The sequence below is a fragment of the Amblyomma americanum genome, chromosome 3 (assembly GCF_052857255.1).
Source record: "Amblyomma americanum isolate KBUSLIRL-KWMA chromosome 3, ASM5285725v1, whole genome shotgun sequence".
NCBI lineage: Eukaryota > Metazoa > Arthropoda > Arachnida > Ixodida > Ixodidae > Amblyomma > Amblyomma americanum.
The window spans coordinates 47,763,867-47,790,994 of NC_135499.1; the positions used below are offsets into that span (position 1 = coordinate 47,763,867).

Consider the following 27,128-nt stretch of genomic DNA (forward strand, 5'->3'; position numbering starts at 1 on the left):
TTAGAGCTCTATACACAGAACGCTCAAAAACATGTGACCGCGTTAGCGCAGATGCCGAGCAAAAGGGTTCAACCGACCATGCCATTGTAATTAACCCAAAAGCAAGCTTGCACACTGCGGAAATATATGAAATATTAACAGCAGTGGATAACATAAGTAATCGACACAATAAAAACGCAGTAATATACACAGACTCCAGAAGTGCCATGAATGCAATTAGCTCGAAACAAATATCAAAATACCCTCTTTTACTCTATATTCCGAATCAACTTCAACAGCTTGCAAAACGCGGGTGGAAGGCACATTTTTGTCGGGTTCCAAGCCATGTTGGGATTCCGGAAAACGAGCTCGCCGACTCCGTGGCAGGAAATGCAACCAGGAGCGGCGTCTACAAAATGAAGATTCCCTGCCAGGACTATAAACAAAATTTAAGCGAGCGCTGGAATCTAAATGGCAGGTTTTATGTAACCATGAACAAAATAAATTGCACGTCATAAAGCAAAACATAAAAAAATGGAAGGAATGTCAACATAAAAGCAGATTTTATGAAGTCGTACATTCAAGACTACGAATCGGACACACACACTTAACATACAATTATTTACTCATGCCAGCACTGCAGCTGCCCGCTTTCAATCATTCACATCCTTTTAGCCTGTCCATTGTAGGAAGCGCGTAGTCATACTCATTCTGCAAATCTTTACCAATATAACGCACAATTCCATTCATTTCTTCTGCCAGGTGATGAGCCTATGATACCATCCGGCAAAGTTGTGGAATTTTTAATCAGTTCGGGAATTTTTAAATTTTTATAGTTTTTTCAGATCAGATCATCTAAAGGATGCCCTGTGACAGACAAGGAGGCACCGTTGTCACGCACGGTGGGAGGCAACTCCTCGCCCTCTTGCCATTGGCAGTGCCCTGTATTCAGCCTCCTTTAAAATCTATTATTACCGCCATGATTACACCACATTTAAAGTAATGGTATTTAGAGCTTCTGATTTTGTTCCAGCCATTTCCAATGAGTTTTTAGACTCTTTTAATTGTTTGTGGCACGCAGCGTTTCATAAATGCATCATTTTTACTCTAAAACTAGATTTAAAGAAACACGGCTTTGGCGCGCCATCTGGCCTTAGTCGTCCTTGCGCCAATAAACTCAAAACTCACTAACTACAACTGCAGCCCGTCGCGTTCTGATTGCTGTGCAGAGCACCCCCATTAATATTGCAGCCAGTATTCGAGCAATTTATTTGTTCAAGCTCAAATCCGGCAGTCAGCGACATAATTTTGTTTGCGACGCGAGATGCGACCAGATTAATCCCGATGGATCGCTGCCACAGGCAAGTGCTTTCAGAATTTTCCAAACTGCTGTAGTTGCTTTTGGTTCCTTATCTCTAAGCTACCTTGCCAGCTTTGGATTAAGCGCTGCCAGTAACTGTAGGAATTCTCTCTCGCAAGCGTTGACCATGCTTTGGGCTCTCACCGGCGCCGATTCAAATAGGTCTTTGGGGGTGCGAGTCAGCCCAATAAAGAGTTTATCTTGTATTCGCTTTGAGGTGTACTCGTGACTGTCAGACTGCCGTTGCCAGCACGTGAGAGGATTCAATAATTTATGCAAACTGAGATTGAAAGAATGTTCTGTTCGCGTCAGTCTGCCTTGAAAACCTTGTTCAGCCGACGAAGTTCAAGAAGGCCAGAAATACGTCTAATTAGAACTTCGTTTTTCCTGCAAAATTTCTGGTAACTTATACAGGGTAAGTAGGATGCAATAGAGCTCATTTGGTCCAAAGAAACCTCTAAAGCTTGCAGGGAATCTTCAGTTTTGGATAGGCAGCAGGGCGCAACTCACCGGCTCACCATTGGTAATATAATGGCAATGGCCTGTCCAATAAACATCCACAGTGAAAGCAGCCATCTGCAATATTAGGCCAATTTCCTCTAAGGCATAGGACGGAATCGGAAAGCATCCCAGTTGCAGCGATTAGAAACAGCAACAGAGCGAATGGAGCAATCCATTGGAGTTCAATAGCATAAAGAGAAAGTGGAGAAATATTTGTATTTCTCGAAACTCTATTCCAATAAGGCCTACGGGGCTGTAAATCCTTATCGTGATTTGCTCCAGTGCTTTAAGATGACGCAAAAATGGACATGTGGGACGGTCAAAAAGCTTTTATACATCCAGAAGCGCCAAAGAAAACTCGGAGAGGATTCTAAAACTGCCAGCCTATCTTATCTTTCAGGATTAGGAGTCTTAGCCGTAGACACAGCCGGAAAAGAATTGGTCAGAATGTATGAACTACGATTCAGTTTCCGAAAAGTTGCAAGGTAGAAATTATCCTTTTCTTTCTTGATGTTTTATATTTTAAATGCATTTTAAACATGTATCGTTAGCTGTATTATGAGCCCTTCAAATATGTAAGCCCAACACATGCATGTGGCCATCCGGGGTGAGGTTGGCATGAAAACTTGAACAGGTGATACTCACGACCGATAAGAAAAAATCCTTGAACCCGGTTAGGCTTCAACGGTTCCCTCTTTTGAAAAGAGGAATAATGAAAATTGGTTCTTGGAGGAAGGAACTGACGCAGTAACTTCCTCACTCATCTAGGCGGTCGCCTTAAGGGCAAGAATAAAGGAGGAATTGAAAGAAGAAAGGAAGAAAGAGGTGCATTGTGAAGGCCTCCGGAAAAGTTTAGACCACCTGGGCATCATTAGCTTGCACTGACATCGCAGGGCACGCGGGTGTTTTTTGAGTTTCGCATCCATCTAAACGCGGCCGCCGCGGTCGGGCTTTAACCCGGGTACTTCGCCTCAGTAAAAGAGCGCATTAACCAGTGAGCTTCTGCGGCGGGTGAAATAGGTGAAATGTTGAAAAAAATGGAGGCTAATTCAGAACGCTCTCTCCTTTATTCCTTCCTTTAAAGCGTGGTTCAGGTGTCCAACGATATATCAGACAGGTACTTCGCCATTTCTTTTTCCCCCAAACTAATCATTATTAATTCAGGATGCAAGAACACCAGTAATTTTCAGAAGAGCTTCCTAACAATTTATTTTCACTCGCTGGAAGCGTCGCTGTGGCTGGTCCCGGTCGACTACTCGGCGATGGAGGCGATGTGATTCAACTCAGTGTCGATCTGCCGCCGCAGCACTGGGAAGAGGAAGCGGTACACTTTTGCCAGGTTCTGGTCCGAGTCCAGGTACACGGCGGCGGCCAGGGACTCAAACAAATCAGCAAGAGGCTTCGGAGGGGCCTGCGCCCTGAATCCCTTGTACTCCGTTCCGGAGAAAAAAATAAATGACGGTCCATTTGCTTAGGTAGACAATATGCGAAATATCCGCGCAAGCACAATTCACAATTTGGCCCTTTTTTGTCATTATTCTTAATTTTTCTTGGTTTGTCTTCATATTGCATTGTTTATCACTGTTTTGCTTTGTTATGTATCAAATTTCTATCTGATTAAAGTGCTATATGTCACTTGTGTTCTTTGTGTTGTGTGTATGAATGACCTGGACGAAGCACATCAGATACTTGACACAATATTTATTACGGTATCAAAAGCGGGTTCAAGACATCCTAGCAGAAATCAAGAAAAAGAAATTGGCTTGCGCAGAGCATGTAATGCGAAGGCAAGAAAACCGCTGGTCCTTAAGGGTAACGGATTGGATTTCAAGGGAAGAGAAACGTAGCAGGGGGCGGCACAAATATATTTGGGCGGATGAGATAAAGAAGTTTGCAGGCATAGGGTGGGCGGTGCTGGCAAAGCACAGGGCTAATTGAAGAGACATGAGAGGCCTTTGCTCTGCAGTGGGTGTAGTCAGGCTGCTGCTGATGATGATTATCACGGTCGTTCTATGCGTTCTTATCAGTCACGGTTACACTTGAAGGTTAACTAATTGTCAATGATCTGTAAACTAGTTAGCAACGCATGAAATGCTGGAAATCACAGATTGTACCTCTTGAGGGGCGGGGAGCGACGAGAGGGAGAGGGCTGCTCCATAGCTTGGCAGGTGCTGTGAGAAGTTTGCTAGAGGGTCGACGCTTCATTTCCTGTGGCTACAGACAGACGCTGACGTTTTGACACTGGCACTGCCTTCGCTTTAAAAGGCGGGAGCGAGAAGTGAGCGCAAGCAGTCTTTATCGCAAGCAATGAACTGTGTATAATGCGTACAAAAAGCTGGAGCGTGAGGGCGGCAGTTCGAAGACTGGGTGGAGGATAGCCCACAGAGGATGGTTCACCGATTGCATGACGGGGATTCTGCATGAAGTTCCCTTTTCTTGCGGCGAAAACTACATTGGCCAGGCGGTTTGATGTATTAATGAGAGACTTAAAGAGCCGAGATGATCTTTGGCATATCGTGTATCGTCTGATGTTAATTTGCATGGAGGAGGACGCCAGGAAAAGCAATTGAGGAGGATACCAGGAGCTAGGTAGGAGAGAGGTGAAACTAGCCCACGTTCGCTATCTATCTACCCTTCCCAGATCCCAGATTTATTTGGTATTTATTTATGAGTGATTTGAAGGTACACCAGTTAATCCTTTCGAGAAACCTTCTTTCCTGAATAACACTTTCATGTTCGGGTCCTAATCCTAACACCCTTCCACAACACATGGCCTGGACCACACCAGCCCTTCGTCCTCCCAGTGAATGTCCCGTTTAATCTACTCCAGCGATGAACACTTTTCCTGGATTAAAATAAGCCTTCCTATTGAAACTTTGGCTAAGAACCCCGATGCTACCCCTTCTCTCGTTTTCTTTGTGTGTTTTCGCCTGTAGTACTAAGTTATACAGCGACATGGTGGAGAAATGTTTGTTCTAAAAGTTAGGTAAGAAAGGGCCCTTGAGAACACCTCTTTACACGCCTCAAGATAGCAAGGCGTTTAAATTGAATTTTTTTCTGGTTCAGAGCAATAGGAGTGCGGTTACGTCAGAATTAGTGTTTTATTGCGAAACAAAAGAAAATAAAATGCCCAGTTTCTGCGCGCGCATGCGGATAAGTTTGTATTTTATCGGTTCTGTCTAAACTCTATCTACTTCATTTCTCACTGAATACAGAGTAACTTGCCATCTCTATTTAGACCACCTCATTTTCATGTTCTTTGTGGAGAATGAACACAAATTACTAGCTCGCAGTAGTTTACAGAAATGTTAACGGCAAGAAGTATTTTTTGCGCGTGCTACTACACATACTGGCCGCCACCAGAAAAAAAAAGGTGAATCGCCTTAAGAAAGTTGTTGGTTGATCATCACCATCATCAATTCAACTACGCCCACAACAAGACAAAGGCCTCTACCACATCTCCCCAGATTACCTTGTTCTGCGACAGCCGTAGCCACCGTATCCCCGCAAATTTCTTAATCTCATTCGCCCACCTAACTCTCTGGCGCCACCTTCTACACTTGCCCTTTCTTCGAATCCACTCCGTTGTTCTTAACGACAGTCTCCTGTCTTGTTTTCGCATTCATGACATGTCATGCAAAAGCCCATTTATTCCCACTGTATTTGACAAGTATATCATTATGAGGCGTTTTTGCCCTGATCCACTGTGGCCTCTTCCGATCTCCCAACTTTAACACTATAGGTATTTGTTTCCATCGCTGGTTGAGATATCCTCAGTTTAGATTGAACCCTTTCGGTAAGTCTCCACAGTAGTATTGACTATGTTACATAGGCAGGCGCCTGATTTCAAATCTCTTTGTTTGCGTTTGTTTCTAAATGATACATATTAATCAATTGCAGCATGTTGCCATTGAAAGTCGTCGCGACTTAATTGTAAGCAAGTGATGCTTCCACGCTGAGCGCGAGATTTTTCTGAGCGATATTGGACGAAAGAAGTTTCCGTTTTTCGTGCGCAGGAGTCATCTCAGCTTGCCTTTTTAATTTCACAACACGGTACCAGAATTGTATCGCAAGTGACGGCAGCCAAATTTTTAGATCTCTTTCCATAGCTTAGATTCGGATGTTAAAATTCTTGTTCCCTTATGAATAGAGAGCGCATTCACGGCACGTCTTTGGTTAAAGCACCGATAGGTCCCGCCCCATATCGCAACGTTGATGTCTTCAAAGTCAACCGGCTGTTAGTAGAAGCTAGTTTTTATATGTAATTTGAGCAGAATATCTTTTTTACAAAAATTGCGCGATATCTAGTAGAAGTAAAACAGCAAGAGGCGCCAGACAGTCACTGGACGGTTAATATTATGAGGTTTAGAAGAATAAGATGGCCGGCAGGTAGCGCCTCACGGGGTAACTAGACGTCACCGAGAGGGTAACGTAGAATGCTGTGAGCGTAGTCACGCTGGTAATGATGACGATCTTTTCGCGTTGCTTGGACGCTTATAACACACCCCATTCCTGAGCATCCTCACGTACTGGACGATCTCTTCCCTGAGCGAGGGCGACGAGTAGCGGAGGAGCTTGTGCATCCCGTAGTGCGCAACCACGAACCCAAGGAAGCGGTCGCATTCGGTCCGCTGGCGCGTCTCGTGCAGGGCCTTCGTCGCCAGGGGGTCGATGCAGCCGTACAGGTGCACAGTGAGGAGCAGCTTCCGCACGGCATCCCCCATGAAGTCCAAGGGCCGCATGAAACCAGGGACGATGCCGGAAACAGCAGGAAACGAGCCATGTGTAAAAGCCTTGATAAGGAATCCCTGATCCAATAACACCGTTCCTTAATCTCAGTCATACTGTCTCATTAGAGGCTCTTAGGTAAAGCCGGTATAGAAGATGAGTGAAAAGTTTCTTGCAGGGTACGCTTAGAGAGTACCCACTGGCTGACAGATCACACGGAACGCGTAACACGGCGCAGAGGAGATCCGTTTCTCTATCAAGTATATTTCCTTCGAGACAGCGAAAATAAGCAGAACTGACAAATTGGCAGTGGTGCCAGAATATATGTAGACGGAGCTGTAGTTCTACGCTAGAAATTTTTTCTACGAGTTCTACGAGTTTGTTGTTGTGAATAAAATGTTAAGCATTGAAGAAGTATTGGTGAGACACATTGTTTATTTACTGAATTCTTTTGACAGAGATAAACACTGCCGATGATTGGTAAAGTAACACGCAGTTGTCTCAATGCTACCTACACAGTATTTAGACTGGTTGCTTTTTCTAAGATACGAAAGGTCAATGCTTCCGTTCCAGTATCCGGAGTACCCCGGTTCGTACCCGACCGCGGAGGCTGCGTTTCGATGGAGGGGAAACGCTAAGGTGCCTGCGTGCTGTGCGATGTCAGAGCACGTTAAAGGTGGTCAAAATTATTCTGGAGCCCTCCACTACAACACCTCTGTCTTCCTCTCTTCTTTCTCTCCCCCCTTTATCTCCTCTCTTACGGCACGGTTCAGGTGTCCGCCGAAATATGAGACAGATACTGTGCCATTTCTTTTCCCTAAAAAACAACTATTATTATTATAATACGCCGGTGCACTTTGATGCGTTCAGCTGAACGGAAGGTGTGATCCATGCGATGCTTGCCGAGGAGACCGACGTTGCGTAACGCGGCAGTATGGCCAAATGGGCTTTTGGGGAAAGGAAATGGCGCAGTATCTGTCTCGCATATCGGCGGACACCTGAACCGAGCCATAAGGGAAGGGATAAAGAAGGACTCTGGAAGGAGCGGCGACGGCGGCGACGAAGCGCGCGGCGCACCCACTCCTCCTGCCCAGTTGCCATGGTAACGGCGCGCGCGCACAACATGTCTCTCCCATATACCATGGTAACGGAGCATGCGCACAATTTTCCTCTCACGTGTACCGCGAATCCTCCTGCCCAGTTGCCTTGGTAACTGCGCATGCGCACATCAGGCCTCTCCCATATACATCGTAACGGAGCATGCGCACAATTTTCCTCTCGCGTGCAGCGCGAAATCCTCGACTAGTAGCCTAGTGTAGCGTTTTTATGGAGGAAAAATGCTAAGGCGCCCATGTGCTGTGCGATGTCAGTGCACGTCAAAGGGAAGGTGAAATGGTTTTTTAAGAATTTAAGGTTCTTTAAGAAATCAAACCCATGAAGCTTCTAGGTAAAACATGCCAAGTAGTTTGGAGCTGGCATTTAAAATAGTGACGTAATCGCCGATTAAAACTGCAGTGATAGTCAGGTTCCTCCTCACTGCGTAGGAGAAACTCATGATGACGTCAATGTTGCCGAAAGTTAAGACGTCGGCTGCCTTCGCCACCGAGCTGTCGGGCGTTTTTTAACTCCGCCAAACAATGTTTCGTGGGCTTCACATTCGGCGGCGTCAGTTTACTTCCTTAAAACAACAGTTCCTTAGCTAGAAACGCAGCGCCGTCCTACGTGACGTCCTCGTTGCGACCTCTGCCCGGCGCTGCGCACTGTAGAGAAGCCTGACCGTCTATGTGGCTTTATTTTGCGATTATTTCACCATTTCAAATGCTAGCACAAAAATACATCGCATGCTTTGCCTACAAGATGAACACATTGCACCCTTTTAAACTCGTGAGGTGGTGGCGGAAACTTTATTACATACAGGGGAGTTTAGGACGCGCAGGTCCTTGGGCCCCCGCACGGCCCCACTGCACTCAAACGTTCATGTCCTGGAGGCTCATAACGCTGGCAGCCCGGCCTGTGGCGATGGCTTGCTTGGCCGGGTCCTCGGAGCGCAGTAGGGTCTCCCAAGCCTCCCAAGAGGTAAGGTGCTCCAGACCCCGCGAGGGAGTATCCGCCGGGCAGAAGAAAAGGATATGATCAAGAGTGGCTTTGGGGTGGTGGCAGAGGGTACAGGAGGGGTTTGTGTGGACTTGGTGATAGCGCGAGCGTATATAAGGGGAGGCTAAGGTGCGTGTTTGGAGCCGCCTCCAAAGTGTCTGATGATAATTGTCGAGGGATGGATGGGGTGGGGGATACAGCCGACGCTCGGCTTTGCAGGCCTGCGTCAGTTCACTGAAGGAATGCATGCGCTCCCGTGAGAACCCCAGATCGGAGGCTGCCGGTGCCCGGTTGAGAGAACCTCGGGCTAAAGCATTGACAGCCTCGTTTCCGGGATTCCCTGAGTTGGCAGGTACCCATATGAGCTCCATGTGGCGGGGCGGGTGTGCGGCGAGGGAGCTCAATATGCGAAATGCAGGGACGTGAACTCTCCCACGGGCGAAATTTAGTATGCCAGTTTTAGAGTCCGATAGTATATACCGGGCCTGGCGTGCGCGTGATGGCTAGGGCAATAGCGGCCTCTTCAGCCTCCTCCGAAGTGGCAGTGGGGGATATGTGAAGGGTAGCAATCGGTTGTAGGGAGGGGTTCGTGATGGCTACAACCGCATCCTCGCCTGTGCATGCGGCATCCACCCAAACGGCATCCTGTTTCATGCCATAGTTTTTGTGGAGCGCCCGTGCGCGAGCTCTGCGGCGGGGTTTGTGGTAGGTGGGGTGCATGTTTTTAGGGAGAGGTTTAATAAGTAGTTCGCGGTGAATGTGGTGGGGGACCGGGAGCTGTGTGGAATCCGTGACTGGTATCCTGATGCCAAGGGTGTGTAGGATGTGCCTGCCGGTGGCGGTTCTCGCGAGACGTATGTATTGTGCCTGTCGGTGGGCCTCGATAAGCTCACTTATCGTGTTGTGTAGGCCTAGCTGGAGCAGTTTTTCGGTTGAGGTATTTAGGGGTAGGTGTAGTGCTGTCTTAAATGCTGTTCGGATCATGGCATCCAGGGTGGAGATTTCTGTGGCCTGGAGTTTCAGGTAGGAGAGCGTGAAGAGAAAGCGGCTCAGGACGAAGGCATGAATGAGACGACATAGGTCATGCTCCTTCATGCCCCGGTGGTGTCCAGAAACTGTGCGGATTAGGTGGGATATCAACGCCACCGTCTGCTTGAGTTTCTGGATGGTGAGAGTATTTTTCCCGTAGGTATGGATGTGGAGGCCCAGTACCCGGGGAGTGTGTACCTCCGGGATGTACCGGTTTTCCAGTTTCAGGGTTATGGTGGCTGTGGGGCAGTTTCGGGTTGTGGGGCGGAGTATGAGAAGCTCCGACTTCTCCGGAGAGCATGAGAGTCCGATACTCCGCGCATATGTTTGGGTGAGCATAGCTGCCGACTGCAGAGTATTCTCTATGTCTCCATCACTGCCATGGGTGGTCCATAGAATGATATCATCAGCATAGAATATATGCCGAAAGGGGCGGATAGTTTGCAGTTTGCGGGCAAGGGGGATGAGTGTGACAATAAAGAGGAAAGGGGAGAGGACAGATCCCTGGGGGGTGCCAACCCCACTAAGGGTGTATGGATGTGATGTGTGGGGACCAAAGTTAATTTCGGCCGTGCGGATAGTAAGCGATGCCTGAATATAGGTGTACATACGTTCACCTATGTTCAAAGGGGAGAGCGCAGCCATGATCGCTTTATGGTCTAGGCTATCAAAGGCCTTGTAGAGATCCAAGGCGAGGACAGCTTTTGTGTGGCCCGGTATGAGGGGTCAAAATATCCTGTTTCAGCTGGAGCATGGCGTCCTGGGCCGACAGGTGGGGATGGAAGCCCACCATGCTGTGCGGATAGAGGTCTTGCTCCGTCATGTGCTGGGTGATAAATTCGTCAAATTCTAAAACAACTTCACCTGCCCTATAGACCTTTTCACGGCCTATCCTTGAACCAGCGCGCCTGCGCTGGCATCCCTGGTGTTGAGAGTATCCTACCACAGTTGCCACCTCTCTCCGAGCTGTGACATCGCAGACTCGCCCCGCAGTTCATTGGCCCTGTCTGTGCTTTTCGAAGCGGCGTGCTTCTACTATGTCGTACTCTAATCGAAAATCATCTGCCCGGAACTGCGCTGTTTACGCCTGCACTTACAACCAGCGCAAAAGAAACATTCTAGGCGTCATCGCGTGCCCACAGCACAGCGTTCCGCGAGAGGAGTGTCGATGCGATATGTTTACTTTGCATCGTTTCCCCGCGTCGCCTGAACTGCGGCAGCAGTGGAGGCAGCCGTCAACAGGAAGAACTTTAACGCGACAGAACCCTCCCGTGTGTGCTCGCGACACTTCGTCGGAGGAAAGAAAATGGGCGAAAACGCTGTCCCCATGCTGGATATGGGCTACGAGAAGAAAATAAGTTTCCGTCGTCTTTCACTCACGACCCAGATGAGCGCACACGCTTCTGCTACGACAATTTAACAGCATCTTCTTTCAGGTGGTTGTTGGACGACGCCGCCTAGTCAGACAGACGTACACACCGCAACCGAAGAAGGTACACTGTGATGTTTCACGCCCATATTTCACGCGCCTTTCGGAAGTGTGACAGCTCGTGCCTCTTTGTAGATGTGGAGATCGGCTGGCGCCGGGACGGGGTTGTGCAGCGATTCTGGACAGATAACGGACGTTGGCGCGCAAGCGTGTCCAGATTAGGTAAGTTTATTATCTTCTGATTCTTACGGTGCAATGACCAGACGAAGTCCGCAGGCATAATGAAATAATCAAAAGAGACGATGACATGCTCGTTCAGGTGTTCGAGCTTGCGCAGTTAGGCAACATCGCGAATCGGCGAAACCAGACGCACGTTACTTTACTTTTTCATGTGCTTCGGAGAATAATTCTCTCCGGTGCTCGCCCCGCCTTTTTGTAAGCATTTGTGATACAGCCCAGGGCGATCTAAGCAGGTAGAGCGCAGTACATTCTTCATACTTTTTCCAAAGCGCTCCAGTCACGTGCTCTGGTACGCATTTGGACATCCGTTGGTGTCTGAATGTATTTTTGAGGTGAAGAAAAGCGAGATCAAATTCGATCCCTGATTCACTTAAGTGTCTGTCGAGTCATATCAAATATTTTGGCGCTCAGCGTAACCAGTTTGGAATTTTGATATAATTGTTTTGCTAATAAAAAAATTACAATGCAGACAAGCCTCCTAGTCGGTAAGGTAATTACTCTGCCGTTTTTCTTTGCACTGTTACATACCAAACAAGTACCATTAAAAGGCCCTTACCTCATGAACAGAACAGTTCCTTGATAAGTGCCCGTGCAGCATTGAGTGAATGCCCTGAAAATTTTTCTCTTCCTCTCCTGTACTTGGGTGCATAATTTGCATACTAGAGTGTGATGGTATTATGTTTCGGCATAGTTACCTTTCATGCCGAAAGGTAACTATGCATAGTTGTCTTTCAGACAAGTTGTTTCCTTCAGCTGCAATGACACATAGTTATTCATCTAAGGTGAAATTGGCGATTTTAATGATGCCTCTGTATTCATGGTGAATGTGGCTGATTTGACGTATACAGTAAATGTTGTCAAAGGTTACGAGGAAAGCACTAAATGGTCAAATTGTTATTTTTGTGCAGTCCATCTCTGATGACAAGGATACTGAAACACCACTCGATGATTATGAGGCTTGCTTGGTAAGTGAAAGCCTTGCATACGACTTAATGTCCAAAACTTTCACATTTGGGAGCACGTTTGTGTGCATGTCATGGCATCATTGATTGCTCGCTGCTACGCTCTCCTAGGTCATTAAATCATGCCCTTGTAAGATGTTTGGAATCGCTGTTAGGTGCAAAGTAATGCGAATGAAAGCTCTTATAAACATTTTCTCGAGCATATCAAGTAGGAACCATCTGTACTGTGGGGACAAAAGTTTTTGGGATGAGAATTTTTGGAAAAACAAACGTTTATTGCAGCTCCTCCTCGCTACCCAGTCACCCGATATTGGTACCAAGGGAAGGTGAATTTAGGCCTTTAACACCATTCAATATCGTTCATTCATTCCAAAAACTCACGTCCCACAAATTTTTCTCCCCAATAGTACAGCTTGCATCAGCATATTCATTAAGGCAGGACATGGTCGCGCTAATGTTTCCTTCCGCAGTCAGCATCTAACACCTAAGGTGCCAAAAGGCAGCGTCATTAAATGCTTTTTCTTGGTTACATGATACAAGCTGCGAGAGAAGTTCATATTCATGTAGGCATATCTGAACTGCTAATAAATACTGATTTTGCTCAGAATGGAAACTTTCAAATACAACACCATTGTGTAGTTTGGAGCAAGGGCTAGTTTCACTTCATAACTGCACGATGGCCGAGTTAATGCATCATCGCACCACATACCAATATGTCACTGCCTCATAGGCAGAGGTGTTTCGGGATAAGTGCACACACAGCATTAGATGAATACCCTTTAATTTTTATTTTTGCTGCCTTGTATGTATGCATGTAACTTGTACACCTTAGTGTATAGGTATTTTATTCGGCCCTGTTCATCCACCAAACAGTGCCTTCGGTGGACAAATTTCAGCTTTCAACGCATCTAGAGTAAAATGTGGGTTGCCTGACTGACTGTGCCTTGACATCTAGGTTAGGTGTAAAGGCCAGTTTCACCACAAAACTGCATAAATGGTTGAGCTGGTGCTAGATAGCAACATTATGAACATAATTTTGACCAAAGGCCACTGGTCATCACAACGCGATGCTCTTACCAACAAAATAGGTATAAAAATCTCAAGTGCTGTAACTCTTTTCTGCTGGCGCTGAATCAGGCATTGGGTCCCAACACTATGATGCACTAAACTGCTAATACCCATCTGTAACCTTTCTTAGTACATATTAGATAAAAAGTAGTCAATGTGTAGTGAAACACTTAAGAAATGACTTGCATTTGGTCTATGGTTGAATTCTGGACCGGAAAATGGATTTGACTTGCATAATGGAAGCTAGCGGTGATAAATATGCATGCTGCAACACATTTTTGATTTTATAAATAAATTAAAACCACACATTGGTAACTGTGCTTTAATATCAATTGATACAGGCAGCGGGTGACATGGTCGAGGAGCCGAAATCAGATGAAGTGGCAACTGCTGTGGTAAGTGCTTTAATAGGGGCCTGTGTTAGCACTAAGTTCTACATAAGTTCTAACAAGCGAATGTGCTGAGTACTATGATCAACAATTGACACGCATTTTTCTTCAATGCAGGTAGTGCCTGACATGGACGAGGAGGCGATTCCAGACCAAGTAATACCTACTATGGCAAGTGCACCCCTATCATCTGCAATCTGTCGTTTTAGTTGGCAGCACTCGGAATGCACATGCCGTGACATATGAAGCACTTGTGCTTCAATTTATGTCGAAGCACTCTGATATGGAGGTAACAAGGACTTTTAGTGCGTAAGCACTAATCCGATGGGTACAAATCCCGAGCAAAATTGTTCGTTGTCGGTTCGTCCTTCGTGAGCTCTCCGTCCCGCGACACTGCCCACTCCTCGTAATCTCCTACAAGGAAAAAAAGGGTGCTTTCGCACTGACTTGACTGTAGTAGACATTCTTTGCATGCTTGTGTCTATGTTTACTAGATAACACTTTTAAGGTCACGGCTTAAAATGTTATGATTTGCAGCTAGGCAGATAAGTTCTCTTCGCATACAGGTTTTCAAATGTTTGGGGAAAAAGCTCCAAGATCATCTTGCATATCAGAAAGCATACTGGGTGGTACTCTACATCACACTAATGCTCACCCTGAATGCACAATATTTTTCCATAATGCAGGCAGCTGCTGAAACGGCTGAGGAGATGACGGAAGATGAAGCGACACCTGCCGTGGTAAGTGCCCGCCTGCCTCCAGCTGTGTGCGATTCTTTGAGTGTTTATGTCACGGATAAGGGCAGACGGTTGCACCCAGAGCGCGCTCTCTCCGAAATCCAATAATAGTGCGTCTCTTTGAGATGCTGATGATTGATGCCTCAGCCTGTGAGAACTAGTCAGTGACTTGAAGATAAAAGTGATGGCAACACGCAATATGACAAGCATGCACTCTAGGATAAGTATCATACTGCCAGCAATAATCGATGCACATTGTTTTTTTATTATTCAGGCAGCCCAAGAAATGGCCGATATGGTGATCCCAGATGAAGCAGCAACTGCCATGGTAAGTGGCAACATGCATATGTGCCGTCCATGGCACAAAGTTTTCATCAAAGCTAACGGGAAATGGTTGCATTCATAATGCACAAGCTGTGACATCCAAAAATATGTATCATTAACAAAATACAAATTGACAGCACCAGTACGTTTTGCCGGTGCTAGAGAGCTGAGCATGTCGAAGTATATCCGCGCTAATAACATACAGCAGTGAAGTCTAATGTAAGGCACTGGCACCTCACCACGACAGGTGCAGTGTGGTCACAAAGAAATTTAGAGATTAAGAGTTCCATTTCATAATTAAAATTTATATACAAGATAAGAAAATAATCCAAATGTAAACCTATGAAAGGGTGGTTGCCACGTGATATTTAAGCCAAGCAGTTTAAATGGTTTAAGAAATAAAATCAGGATGACCTTTGTTCACGGAGATGACCTTTTAGTGCGCTAAATGTGGCGTGATGTAGAGGCAATGAATTTTGAAACTCATAAGACTAAAAGAATCGCTGGAGATCATATCATAGGCTTTTCAGTGATAACTTTTTCCGCAATCCTCTATCATGTTCTGATTATGTGAAATGCCAGTCCCCAAAGTGTGCCACAGTTGTTTACACCTCAGCAGAAACAAGTTTTCCACCAATTTTGTGAAGAGAACCTTTGGAACGCGTAGGGAAACTTAAGGAATGTTCTATTGTCAAATTTTTATGGTTGCTGCGGGTTGAGTTCACCGTGAAAGCAAACAAATGTTCATGCTGATAGAAGTCCATGTGGCCACAAATAGCTGCTGCGCAGCAGAAGAATTCAAGGCGCTAATTTCTTGAAATGCAGAAGCCGTTTTATTACTGGAATGCATTTAAAATGTGTACTGCTCTCGTTCATCCTCTAAGGTGTTACTTAGGGCTCAGAAAAAACTCAAAAGTTGACAGGTGAGCCACCACTTCAAAAAAATGTGCAGCACACAAGCTGCAGTCAGGGAATGCAGCTCTGCTTAGGTTTACCATCTGCACCGACATACTGACCTGGCAACTTACTGTTGCTTTTTCTTTGCAATAAGAAGAAATTTGTTTATGGCCAATGAGTTTCTTATCACCAGTAGGGAGGAGGTAAAAGGGTTCCAGCAGTCGTGGCATGCTGATGACTTTCGTGCTTGAAGTTATGCCTAGCTGGCTTTGTGATATGGAGATGGAAAGTATTTCAGGACTATTTGTGGCAAGCATGCAGGTGTAGTTTTCGATAATCACGAGACTTTAACCACTGTATTGGTGCCTTGTTTCGTTATTTGGTGCGCAAGTAACTCTTGCAACTTTCTTTCAATGCAGGAACATTCTGTTGAAGTGAAAACTACTTCAACTCAGTGGGAGGACCAGAAAAATGAGCATAGTTATTGCCAGCCTGGACTTGGCACATGGACAAAAAAGCAGCAGCTATCTGCAGCAACGTTAGGAGAAGACTGTGTCTTTTATACGGGGCTGGCTAAAAGACCCTTCCGAAACTTCGTCGCAGCAGTGAAAGTAGAATCGAGGAAGGTCTTCACTGTGCTCTCCTATGAAGATCAGCTGCTGCTCACTCTCATACGACTGCGCCTTGGCCTTCTCTATGGGCACTTGGCTAGAATATTTCCAATATCTGTAGGGAGTGCCTGCAACATTTTCAGGCATGTCCTGTCGGAGCTGTGCACCATTATGAAAAAAGTCGTAATTTGGCTACCACGATCAATCATACGAAACAGCATGCCCAAGTCATTCATTGACAACGGATACGACACAACCACGTGTATTGTCGGCTGCTCCGAGATAAACCTGCAGCGGCCATAAAACTGATGCCAAGGGCTCAAACCTACAATAGCTACAAGGCGCACAACACTGTGAGTTTCTTAATGCCATAGCACCAAATGGCTACATAATGTATGTGTCTCTAGCTTATAGAGGACGTGAATCGGACAAATATATCACACAAGACTGCAAGCTGGAGGACCATCTCGGCCCAGGTGATGAAGTCATGGCTGACAGAGGCTGCACCCTGACAAGAAGCATGATAATCCAAGGAGTGAAGCTAAACGTGCCTGCCTTCACAAAAGGTAAGGGTATCGCGTAAACATGCGATAATGAATGACTGGATTGCCTCATGGATATGTCATTTTGCAGGGAAATCTCAACTCAGTGAAGAGGAAGTCACCAGGACGAGACGGATAGCTTCCGTGCGTATTCAAGTGGAGCGCGCAATAAACAGGATTAAAACCTACAGAATATTTAAACAGGCCCTGCCCAAGAAGACGATAAGTCAAATGATTCTTGTTAGTGCAGGGCTTTGCAATCTCAAAGGCCCTTTAATCGCTACCAGGAGAGAAGCCATAACTGAATACATTTGTGCCAAGTACAAGAGTGCGCTTGGTCAGCCTCCCTACTGTGGAAAGTGAACAAAATAAAGTAGTCGTTCCATATGACTGGAGCCATGTTGCAGTAGCCTTCCAAGCTAAAACTTGGAAGGGACCTCATTCCAAAGCAATGACGTGGCTGGCATTTAAAAAACAGGTCCTTACACGTGCTCAAAACGTATCACTAATACCTTAAAAAAGAGGTCATTCTAAACATCAATGTGCATATGAAGCAAAGAACTGGCAAAGCAGATGTGGGAACACTGCACACATGCACGTGGCTTTAATTCTCATCAGCACTTTATAGATTGGTATTGCTTGCAGTCAATGTCAACACTTCTCACAGCTGACTGGACTTCAAGGTATTTGCACTTGAGGTGTTTCACATACATAGTTTTCCAGTTTATGAATGCACAATAAATGTGGAACTAAATCGGTGCATTTGCAATAAAAGGCCTTCTTATGGTACTCACTCGTTAAAATGAGTTTGTTCGGTCGGTAATTACATTGTGCCAGCAATGCAATATGCACTTATTTTATTTGCAAATATTTCCCAAATAGCACAGTAGCCATTAAACAATGTACACACAAAACAAGTGGAAACAGTAGACATCATTCAGAAAACTGCTTTTTACTAAGCAATGCAAATCAGCTGTCTCAAGGAGACAATTTCAACAAACCATTGTAATCATAATCTATATCAAACGTTATAAGACCATCATCTCTAAACTGTGCCCATGTTGTGGGCAGACATTCTTTTCTACATAACCACTGCAAATTTCTCACTATGCATTTTGACACACTTAATGAATAAAAAAATGCATGCAGCTAGCCTACGTTGCCTCCTAGACATTATTAGTGATTAAATGCCCAGTGCAGTACCTTACACTTTATCCGACTATGCTGTTAAATGAAGCAATGTGCCAGTAAACAAAGCATTCTCGCTGCAGCCATTACTAGCTACTAGCAAACTTAGCGGCGGAGAAACTTCCATTCAAAGCCATTTTTCAAGGAACGCTTTTCAGTCAGGCAAAGCAATAACACCACGCACCCACTTTCGCTTCTCCAGCCGTACGGCATGCAAAAAACGCGGGTACGTGTAATCAAGCTCTTATTTCGCTGACATGAATGCACGGGTGTGACAGCGACGATTGCGTTTTTTTACTCAAGAGTAAGCCTCCATTAAATTACGCTCGATATTCCAGCACTAGCGAGAATAAGTGCAAGCAAAAGCGTGCGCTTTCTTGCCGCCGCGGCGTTCACAGGTGATGCGAAAGCGGGTGCCCATCTTCTCGGTGTCTTGAATCGGCTCCCCTGCGCGGGGGCTCACTGGTTAGGACGCTTGACTGCTAATCACGAGGACACGGGTTCGGGTCCGGACGCAGCGGTCACATTTCCATGGGGGCCAGACGCAAGGTGCTGCGTGATGTCAGCGCATGTTAATGAGCCCCAGATGATCAAAAATATCTGAAACCTTCCACTATGGTATCCCTCATAGCCGATGTCCCATTGGAACGTTAAACCCCTTAAAATAATAGTCTCACCCCAAACGGTTAGCCTCCCTAAGATCGCTAGCGGGTCCCCTCCTTGGCGACTAATACCATGTTACTTTTAAGACACATCATCCAAGAGCGCAACTATTCACTCATTACCTGGTTAGTTGTGCCCATAGAATGTCTGCCAGCACGTTCACTTCCTCAAACCGAAGAGTGGCTACACTAAACAACAGCTATAAATGTGTCGCCGTTATACGCATTCTTAATACATGATGAACCTACAACCACCAACTTGGCAGGAGACGGCACAGGAATATTTTCGGACGTTACTGAATGCGCACATTGGGTAAACTTGCTCCAGAACATACGCAGCTTCGCAACTTGATGAAGCGTGGCTGCACACAAACACTGCTGCCCACAAAGGAATGAGTACGCAGTAAAAACACTCACCACCGATCAGCACATGTCGCGACGAACTCGAAGCAGTCGACGAAGCACAGGCACCGCGGCCTCCGTTCTCGGTGCCCATCACGATCGCGTTATTAGAGATCACCTAGTTGCGATATGTTTCTCCGCGCAGGGCAAAGGAAGTGGACAACACAGCAACAAAAACAGACGGAAAAAATCAGGGATGCTGAGAGGTCACAGGAACTTTGGTTGCACAAGCGAAGCATGGCACGGCAGCAGGAGTAAATTTGTTGTCACAGCTCAAAATGGCGCTCATTCTTCCTTCTGACGTCAGGCTGCGCCAAAATGCTAACATGGCGCCGCGCAGAGGGGGTATTTTTTAAAGATGTATAAAGATCCCCAGGCGGTCTAAATTATTCCGGAGCCCTCCATTACGGCACATCTTCCTTCTTGTCTTCTTTCACTCTCTCCTTTATTCCTTCCCTTACGGCGCAGTTCAGGTGTCTAACGATATATGAGACATACTGCGCCATTTCCTTTCCCCAAAAACCAATTATAATTATTATTAGCCTAGTGTAAGTCGCGCTCAAAAGATGAAAATTGGTTTGGTTTTAAAGAAAGGATATGGTGCAGTGTCTGCTTATTCTCTCCGCTGACACGTGAACCGCGCCCTAATTGAAGACTTAAAGGAGAAATAAAGAGAGGAGAGGAAGAAAAAAGTGCCGTAGTGGAGGGCTCCGGAATAGTTTTGACCGCCCGGAGATTTTACAAGTGCACTCGCATCGCAGAGCACCAGATCGCTTCGTAATGCTTGGGTGTTGCTCAATCTTCTACACAGCACACGGGCGCCTTTTGCGTTTCGTCGCCATCAAAACGCGAGCGCGAGAAGCAAAACGGCGCCCGTGTCCTGTCCGTTGTCAGTGCATGTTAGGGATCCCCAAGTTGTCGAAATTATTCCGGAGCCCTCGACAACGGTTTCTCTTCCTTTTTCCTTTCACTCCCTCCTTTACCCGTTCACTTATGGCGTGATTTGGTGTATATATATATATATATATATATATATATATATATATATATATATATATATATATATATATATATATATATTGTATAATTGGTTTTTTGGGAAAGGAAATGGAGCAGTATCTGTCTCATATATCGTTGGACACCTGAACCGTGCCGTAAGAGAAGGGATAAAGGAGGGAGTGAAAGAAGAAAGGAAGAAGAGGTGCCGTAGTGGAGGGCTCAAGAATGATTTCGACCACCTGGGGATCTTTAACGTGCACTGACATCGCACAGCACACGGGCGCCTTAGCGTTTTTCCTCCATAAAACCGCAACCGCCGCGGGTTTCTTTCGGAGGAAAGGAAGTGGCGCAGTAATTACCTCCCATACCTCGGTGGGCACTGTAACCGCACCGCAAGGGAAGGAATGAGGGTGGGAGTGAAGGAAGACGTGGCCGTAGTGGAGGACACCGGAGTAATTTCGGCCACTTGGGGATCTTTAACGAGCCCTGACATCGCACAGCCCACCGGCACCTATTGTGTTTCGCATCCATCGAAACGCGGCCGCCGCGGTCGGGTTCGAAAGCGGGTACTCCGGATCAGTAGAGAGCGCCTTAACCACTGAATGACCGCAGCGAGTTGAATTTTGAATTTTCTATTTCATAGCTCCATATCGAAAGAAGGGAGAAGGGTCTACGTATATTACGCTATCACAGTCTCGAAATTTTTTATACGCCACTAATACTTCCTACTATGGATATGCAGCAATAGTACAACAGCAGGACCCTTTTTAAAGAATGTCTGTAACATTAGTGCATTTATTATATACAAGTGAATCAAGAACAGTGAACTTTGTGGGCTGAACCGCCTTGCGTTAGAGCTGCTCGAAAATGGAAAAAATTTCTATTAACGCGAAAGCGTTAAGGCCCAACTCCAAGGGCCCTTCCTGGGCGTCGGCGCTCAGCGTCGGCGCTCTTGGCGTACGCCGGAACCGGTCTGCGCATGCGCCCTGCAGCAGACGCCAACGAACCTAGGCGAGGCGCCGAGATCTGTCACTGCTAGATATCTGCTCCAGCGTCCACGCTAGCGCCGGAAGCTGCTCATCGTCACGTCTCTCATTGGTGTACTTCAGGCAGACATACACCAATGAGAGGACGCGGTTCTCGGGACATCCGGTGCTGCTTTTCGCGCGCTTTTCACTTGCTGTTTACATATTTGTGTGGTGCCGAGGCTGTTCGCGCCATGTCGCAAAACAAAATAATGAACGAATGTTTGATCGCCGCGGTGGAAAGGCGGCCGTCGCTCTGGCAGGCGAGCCATAAAAGTAATAAAAATAAGCTTTTAAAGGCAGCTTTGTGGCTGGAAGTGGGAGCGGAGGTTCTGCAAAGCCTACGAAGCAAAGGTAAGCCGATCTTGCTCATGACGAGAACTGATTAAAGCGAAATGTGCTCGAAAACGCTTGTTTCAATCGTGCAGAGGGTTCCGATCTCGCTCAAAAGCGCTGTAAATCCCTGCGGGACAAATTTCGCCGCAAATGCCAAGCGGCGACGGACTCTAAGAAAAGTAGCGCCGGGGCTGACGAAGTGGCTGACAACGAAGTGGCGTGGCAATGTTTTGAATCGCTACACTTCCTGAAGGACACCGTGCACGGCAGACCGTAAGTTCACTGATAATTTTGGTTCCCATAACGAGCTGTTCTAGAAAGCGATGCATATATTGTGTAGTGTAGCGTTGTGCCATTACGACGATATTGAAACTTGTATGAAGTGAGCACTGTCCAACGAGAGGCATTTGCATGCAATTTGTGCAAAAACGTCTGCAGGCATCTCAGAACGCTCGAGCTGTTGTCTGCGGCGTAAAATATTGAAGCGAAGTTAGGAAAGGTCGACCTCTCAGTAGGCGGCGCGGAAAGAAAGCGGTACGGAGTCATTACGAGAGAACGCAGTGCGAATTGAGCAGAGTAGAGAAAGGAAAGAGGACGACCGGGTACAGCGGCGATGAACACGGCCGCTGAGGCTGGCTCGCCGGTCGAAGGCTATCTTGCGGCTAATATCACGCGCATTTACGAAGTTTTGCCGCTCAAATGATATCGACCTTTAGCCATTGCTTCGGTATTTTTTCACGCCGCCTCGCTTTTCTTCCGAGCTCTTGACGCCTCGGCTTATATAACTGACTTGAATAAACTTTGATCGTGTTATAACCGCGAATTTTTTAAATTCTCGCAAGTTCTAAAACTACACTTCCCGTGATATTCTTGGCGACATTGTTCTCGTAGAAATACCGTACTTCTATCACAACACTCTTTTTTTTCGTTTGTGCTTGGAAAACATTTTTGCGCCCTGAGCAACTTAAATGTATACTCTATAGAAGTGCTGATAATGGCTACAAACAAAAATGTGGTCAACACTGATATGAAAAGTACAAAGCTTTGCTTCTCACGAAATCAGGAGTTCGGCGTGAAGGATTTCCTTGAAGTGTATACACTGTGCGCAACAATTCACGTGTCTAGTCAGTGCCAGTAGTGTATTTTGGGTAAAACTGCTATCCTGCAGAGAGCCGAGCGAATTTGAGGACACTGCAGTGAGCTTTGTAAATAAAAATGATAGAGGAGTGCATGCTATTTTCGCACAGATGAAAATCAAGGGTATTCAGTGACTCTCAAGGCCTCTTCGATATTTTTGCAAGGACTCATGAACTCAGTGGCCCAACAAAGCAGCATTTCCTACACATCAAAAATGTACCTTTTAATGCAGAATAAACTACTACCTCTCAAAAAGGTTTAAGCAAGGTCGTTTTTGGTCTAGGCTTCCTTTCTAGCTCATCTCTGATGCTGACGAAAGTTTTGGGCCTTTTCTTAGCAATCATGCTCACACTTCTGGACATTATTGCCCCATGTCAGGCCATGACTAACTACTGTTTTAGTACCTGCTGAAGGATTACACTCAGTAAAGCTGCTCTAAGCTTTTATTTTCCTCCCATTATGTTCAGTACCTTCACTTAGAAATGCTTGTAACACATCTGCTGCACTGCACTTCCACAGCAACTTTCCAATTCACACTGAATCCCTGCTTCACGCTTTCTGTCCATGGCTGAAAGCTGTGACATTAAGAGATTGGAAGAGAGCACATTGGGCCAGGGAACAAACGTTAGTTCTTTATTTACAATACCTGCAGTGCCCGAAGGCATTACGGCAGGGTGGAAAGAATACATATTGTTTGTTTACGCGTACATAACAACAGGAAGGCAAAAGTAAATGCAACCGCGTAATAATGAAAACAAAAAAGCAAACTAATGAGCAGCAACAACACAAATGGCACTGCGCAAGCTGCTACACATCCGACAACAGAGCCCGAAGCAGCAATTCACCCTAGGATTCAGTAATTTTCTGTGATAACAATATTAACCCTCTGACACGCTATGTACAGAATTGTGTACAAAGCAAATACGCAGCTTTTCTTGAGAGTGATTGCACCTAGCAGTGATTTCTTTCTTTCAGATGAATTTTGCATCTTTCATGTGGTAAATAGGTTGGTTTTTTATGCTGTAACAAGGAATGCAATAAATAAAATTTCGCGGAACAGTGAGCATGGTAGCACATCATCTGCCATTTTTGTGAAGACATTTTGCCACCAATGGCATCATTGTTTTCTCAATTTCAAGTATAATGTGCACATTTCAAACAGAAATTATTGGCACGACCCTTCGGGTGTTTACTTGATAGGTCACAGCATTTCGATATCACTATTTTCATCAATTGTGACACTTTATATGAAATTTTGCACATCCTACTAGTATTTACTACCAGTATTTAGAGCTGGAAAAGACGCAAATGGTTTTATTTATTGCCTCAATATACTATTTAAGCAGGAAAATGTTTGTTTTCAACGAAACAAACAATGGCGTTTCAAAGGGTTAAAAGTTATTGATGATGAGAGCAATATTGAATAGTCCATGACGAAGTTGAGCAGTCCAGTGACGGTCGGACCATGGCTATCTTCACTAAAGAAGATAGGGCTGACCAGGCATGGGCGAGATGATCCTTATTTTCGTTGCCCTGGAATCCACAACGCATCCGGGACCACGAAAGGTGGACCTGTAGCAGCAGTGGAAGCGGTGAAAACCTGTGCAAAAAGCAGAATTCCTTTTAGCATGGTTGCAGCGTTGCTGTCGCTTTGCCCACCCTTGCAGCACAGAACTTTATGTGCTATGTACCGTATTTACACTCGGAACGTTGACTTCTTTTTTAAAATGAGAGGAAAAAAATTTGAGGGGTGTGCTCATTATGGTACATGGTTTCTGTTCTAATACATGCAGGACATCAGGCAACTATACGTCCCAAAAAACTAGCCAGCCAGCCTCAAGTTGTGTGCTGGGGTCCAGCGGGGCATCTCGTCTGGTCACAGTGCTCCAGGACAGTGCAATGTCTGAGACCAGTGGCGCGTCTCGGACCAACACAGTGTTGGAGCCAAGCGGGGTGTTCCAGGCCAACGGAGTGTCTGAACACTGTGAAGTGCTTGAGCTCAGCACTCAAACTACTGACAACAACGAACTCTCACAGTTCGAAGAATGGGTGCTAGACGAGCCATGCTCACAGGAATCAGTGGCTTATACATCTGCTGCACATGAAGACTTGCCGGCAGCCGAGGCTTCACTGCCTCGAACAGCGCTTGCGCAGGGCAAACGGCATAAAAGAAAGGCCGACCGGGTCGATGAGGTAATAGCAACTCACATGGGCAAGCTGACCGACGCCCTTAATACACGTGAAAAGCTTAGCTATTGCGAACATTTTGGATTAGCTTTAGGCAAAATGATGGAAACAGTACCGAAGGATGCTCGACCTGGGCTGCAGATAAAGCTGCTCCAAGCATTCCAAGAATACACCGCTAAATAAAGCTGTGTAGCACTTTTTTTCCCCAACATGAGTAATATTTTTTATCATTTCCATGGATATGTGCCTGACACACACAATATGACACTCAAAACTATAGGTAACTTCTTCACCCCTGGTAAAGGTCAGTTATCTTTACTGCACGTAGCACAAAAAACAGTGATCATCCTGAGTCGTGAACATTATGAATGAAGAGGCGTGAACCTGTTCGACGATCCCCACACTATCTTTCAGGAACTCCATGTTGGCACAGAGATGCTGCCCGTGTGAGCAACGTGATAAAGATGCACACAGACATTCAAGGCAGTAAAGATCACTGGTGTCCTTAATTGGTCACCTAACCCATGCCTTTTTGCATATACTAATTTCCTCCTTTTCCTTAACAGACTCTGCATATGCACAAAGGTTAGTTTCCACAAGAGGAACCATGTTGGTTAGTAGTCACCTTCCCCATCTGTTTTGTATGGAGCATTTGTTTCTCCTCTTTAACCACGCATACAATCAAACTTGAGCAGTTTTGAGCTTTTCTGCCCTCCTCACAAAATTGGTGCAATGTTGACGTCTTCGTCCTGCTTCATTTCAGGCCACTTTAGTACAGTAGAGCCTACAAAATATTACAGTGCCAACGTAATGTCGCTGCTATAACCAATAATTGTTATAAATGGGTTTAACAAGAAGAGAAAAAGGAAGATTCAAACATTTCAATCTCGCAGGAAGTTCCCTACTTGCAGGAAAAGCCACGTGCTGGCAGCTTTGCTTGCTGTATATAAAGCAGACAGACATCTTTTTCAAAAGTATCTTGTTCCTCTGTGTTCAAGTGGAAAGGGTGAGGAATATGAGGGCTCGTTTTCACTTTGTATCATTAGGTGCGGCAACTCAATTCGAAGGGTGGAGGGGCCCCACACGAAGTGAAACGTGCCAACGTGCGGTCTGCCGTGGATACTCGTGGTTGTCAGAATATAGCACTTCTTTTTATCCTGGCTCACAATAGTAAATTGTTATAACCATTAGCAAGGCATGCAACCTTTGTAGTAAATGGGTATTTTTGTATAGAACACAGTTACAGGGCTGTTCACTCTTATAGCCGATATACTGTTTAGTAGGCTCGAGCGTACTAGCATAAAGTAGTTCCGGAATATCAAAGTCAGCTGCACAGGTTGAAGCAGCTCGGCTGGTACTAACGCAGTAAAAAGTCTGTGCACATTTTTTCATTTATGCAAAAGCACCCTACCTTTAGTAGCATGGATGGTGCTACTGGCATGCCTCTCGTCTCAGGGCTGCCTCCCTAGAAATTCCTGGTTGTTGCCACTGCCAGGGGACTTCGCCAGCTGCGCTGCTGAAGTAAGTAGAAAACAAGTCTCTGGCTGCAGCAGCATCAGCATGGTGGTTTCTGCAATGGGTGGGAGCAAGTGGGAAATACCGAGGCTCTGAACTGTCCCCCGACGCCCTTTGGATACCTTGCCGCCAATGTCATGCCACAACATTCCCAAATACGTCCTCTCTGTCAGCGTAAGTCTGCGCAAGAGGCTTCCTGACTGTCAGGAAATTGTGCAAGACACAGGCGGCCTTGACAACATAGTCAACATTCTCAGGGCGTAGGGGGATAGCTCGCAACAGTGCTCGCACCTAGCTGCAGTAATGCCGAAGGCATTTTCAGCACACCGCCTGAAAAAGGAATGCAAAAAACATTTCAGACAATAAGGATCTCAAAACAGACTTATAGCATGTTCAACAAATACATTCTGAAATACATGCTGGTGGGGACATGCAGACATAGCAACAGAAATGTTATGATTTGTTAGCAACATGTTTATTATTTATGTCTTTGAGTTTCCTATTCTGGTTTTTACCAATGCTTTGGTCCAGTGAATAAGAATGCTACTAAAAAAGCTTAAATTCAAACTCTAGGTAAAGCAATCAAAGTTACAAAATAGGGATTTTTCTACCACCTTCTTTAAGTAACATATAATATAAAATTAATTTATACCTTGCTCTGCTCAGTCTGTAGTTGAAGACCCTCTTCTTGTCATCGAGATGCCTCGATGGGTACGGACGCATGAAGTCGGTCCTCAGCTGGAAGGCTTCATCACCCACAAAAGCATATGGCGCTATTGCTGCTTAC

General features: G+C 45.8%; 1 protein-coding gene and 1 pseudogene across 1 annotated transcript in view; one reads left to right on the forward strand and one right to left on the reverse strand.

Moving 5' to 3' along the window:
- Positions 1 to 3,092: 3,092 nt before the first annotated feature.
- Positions 3,093 to 27,128, reverse strand: part of LOC144123709 (uncharacterized) — a 29,613-nt gene continuing 5,577 nt past the window's right edge. The window contains exons 2-4 of the mRNA XM_077656487.1: positions 6,344 to 6,648; positions 6,242 to 6,248; positions 3,093 to 3,266 (exon numbers count right to left, since the gene is read on the reverse strand). Coding sequence (XP_077512613.1) covers positions 3,093 to 3,266; positions 6,242 to 6,248; positions 6,344 to 6,648 — 486 coding nt within the window. The remainder of the gene's footprint in view (positions 3,267 to 6,241; positions 6,249 to 6,343; positions 6,649 to 27,128) is intronic.
- LOC144126336 (uncharacterized) lies at positions 13,744 to 17,039 on the forward strand (annotated as a pseudogene).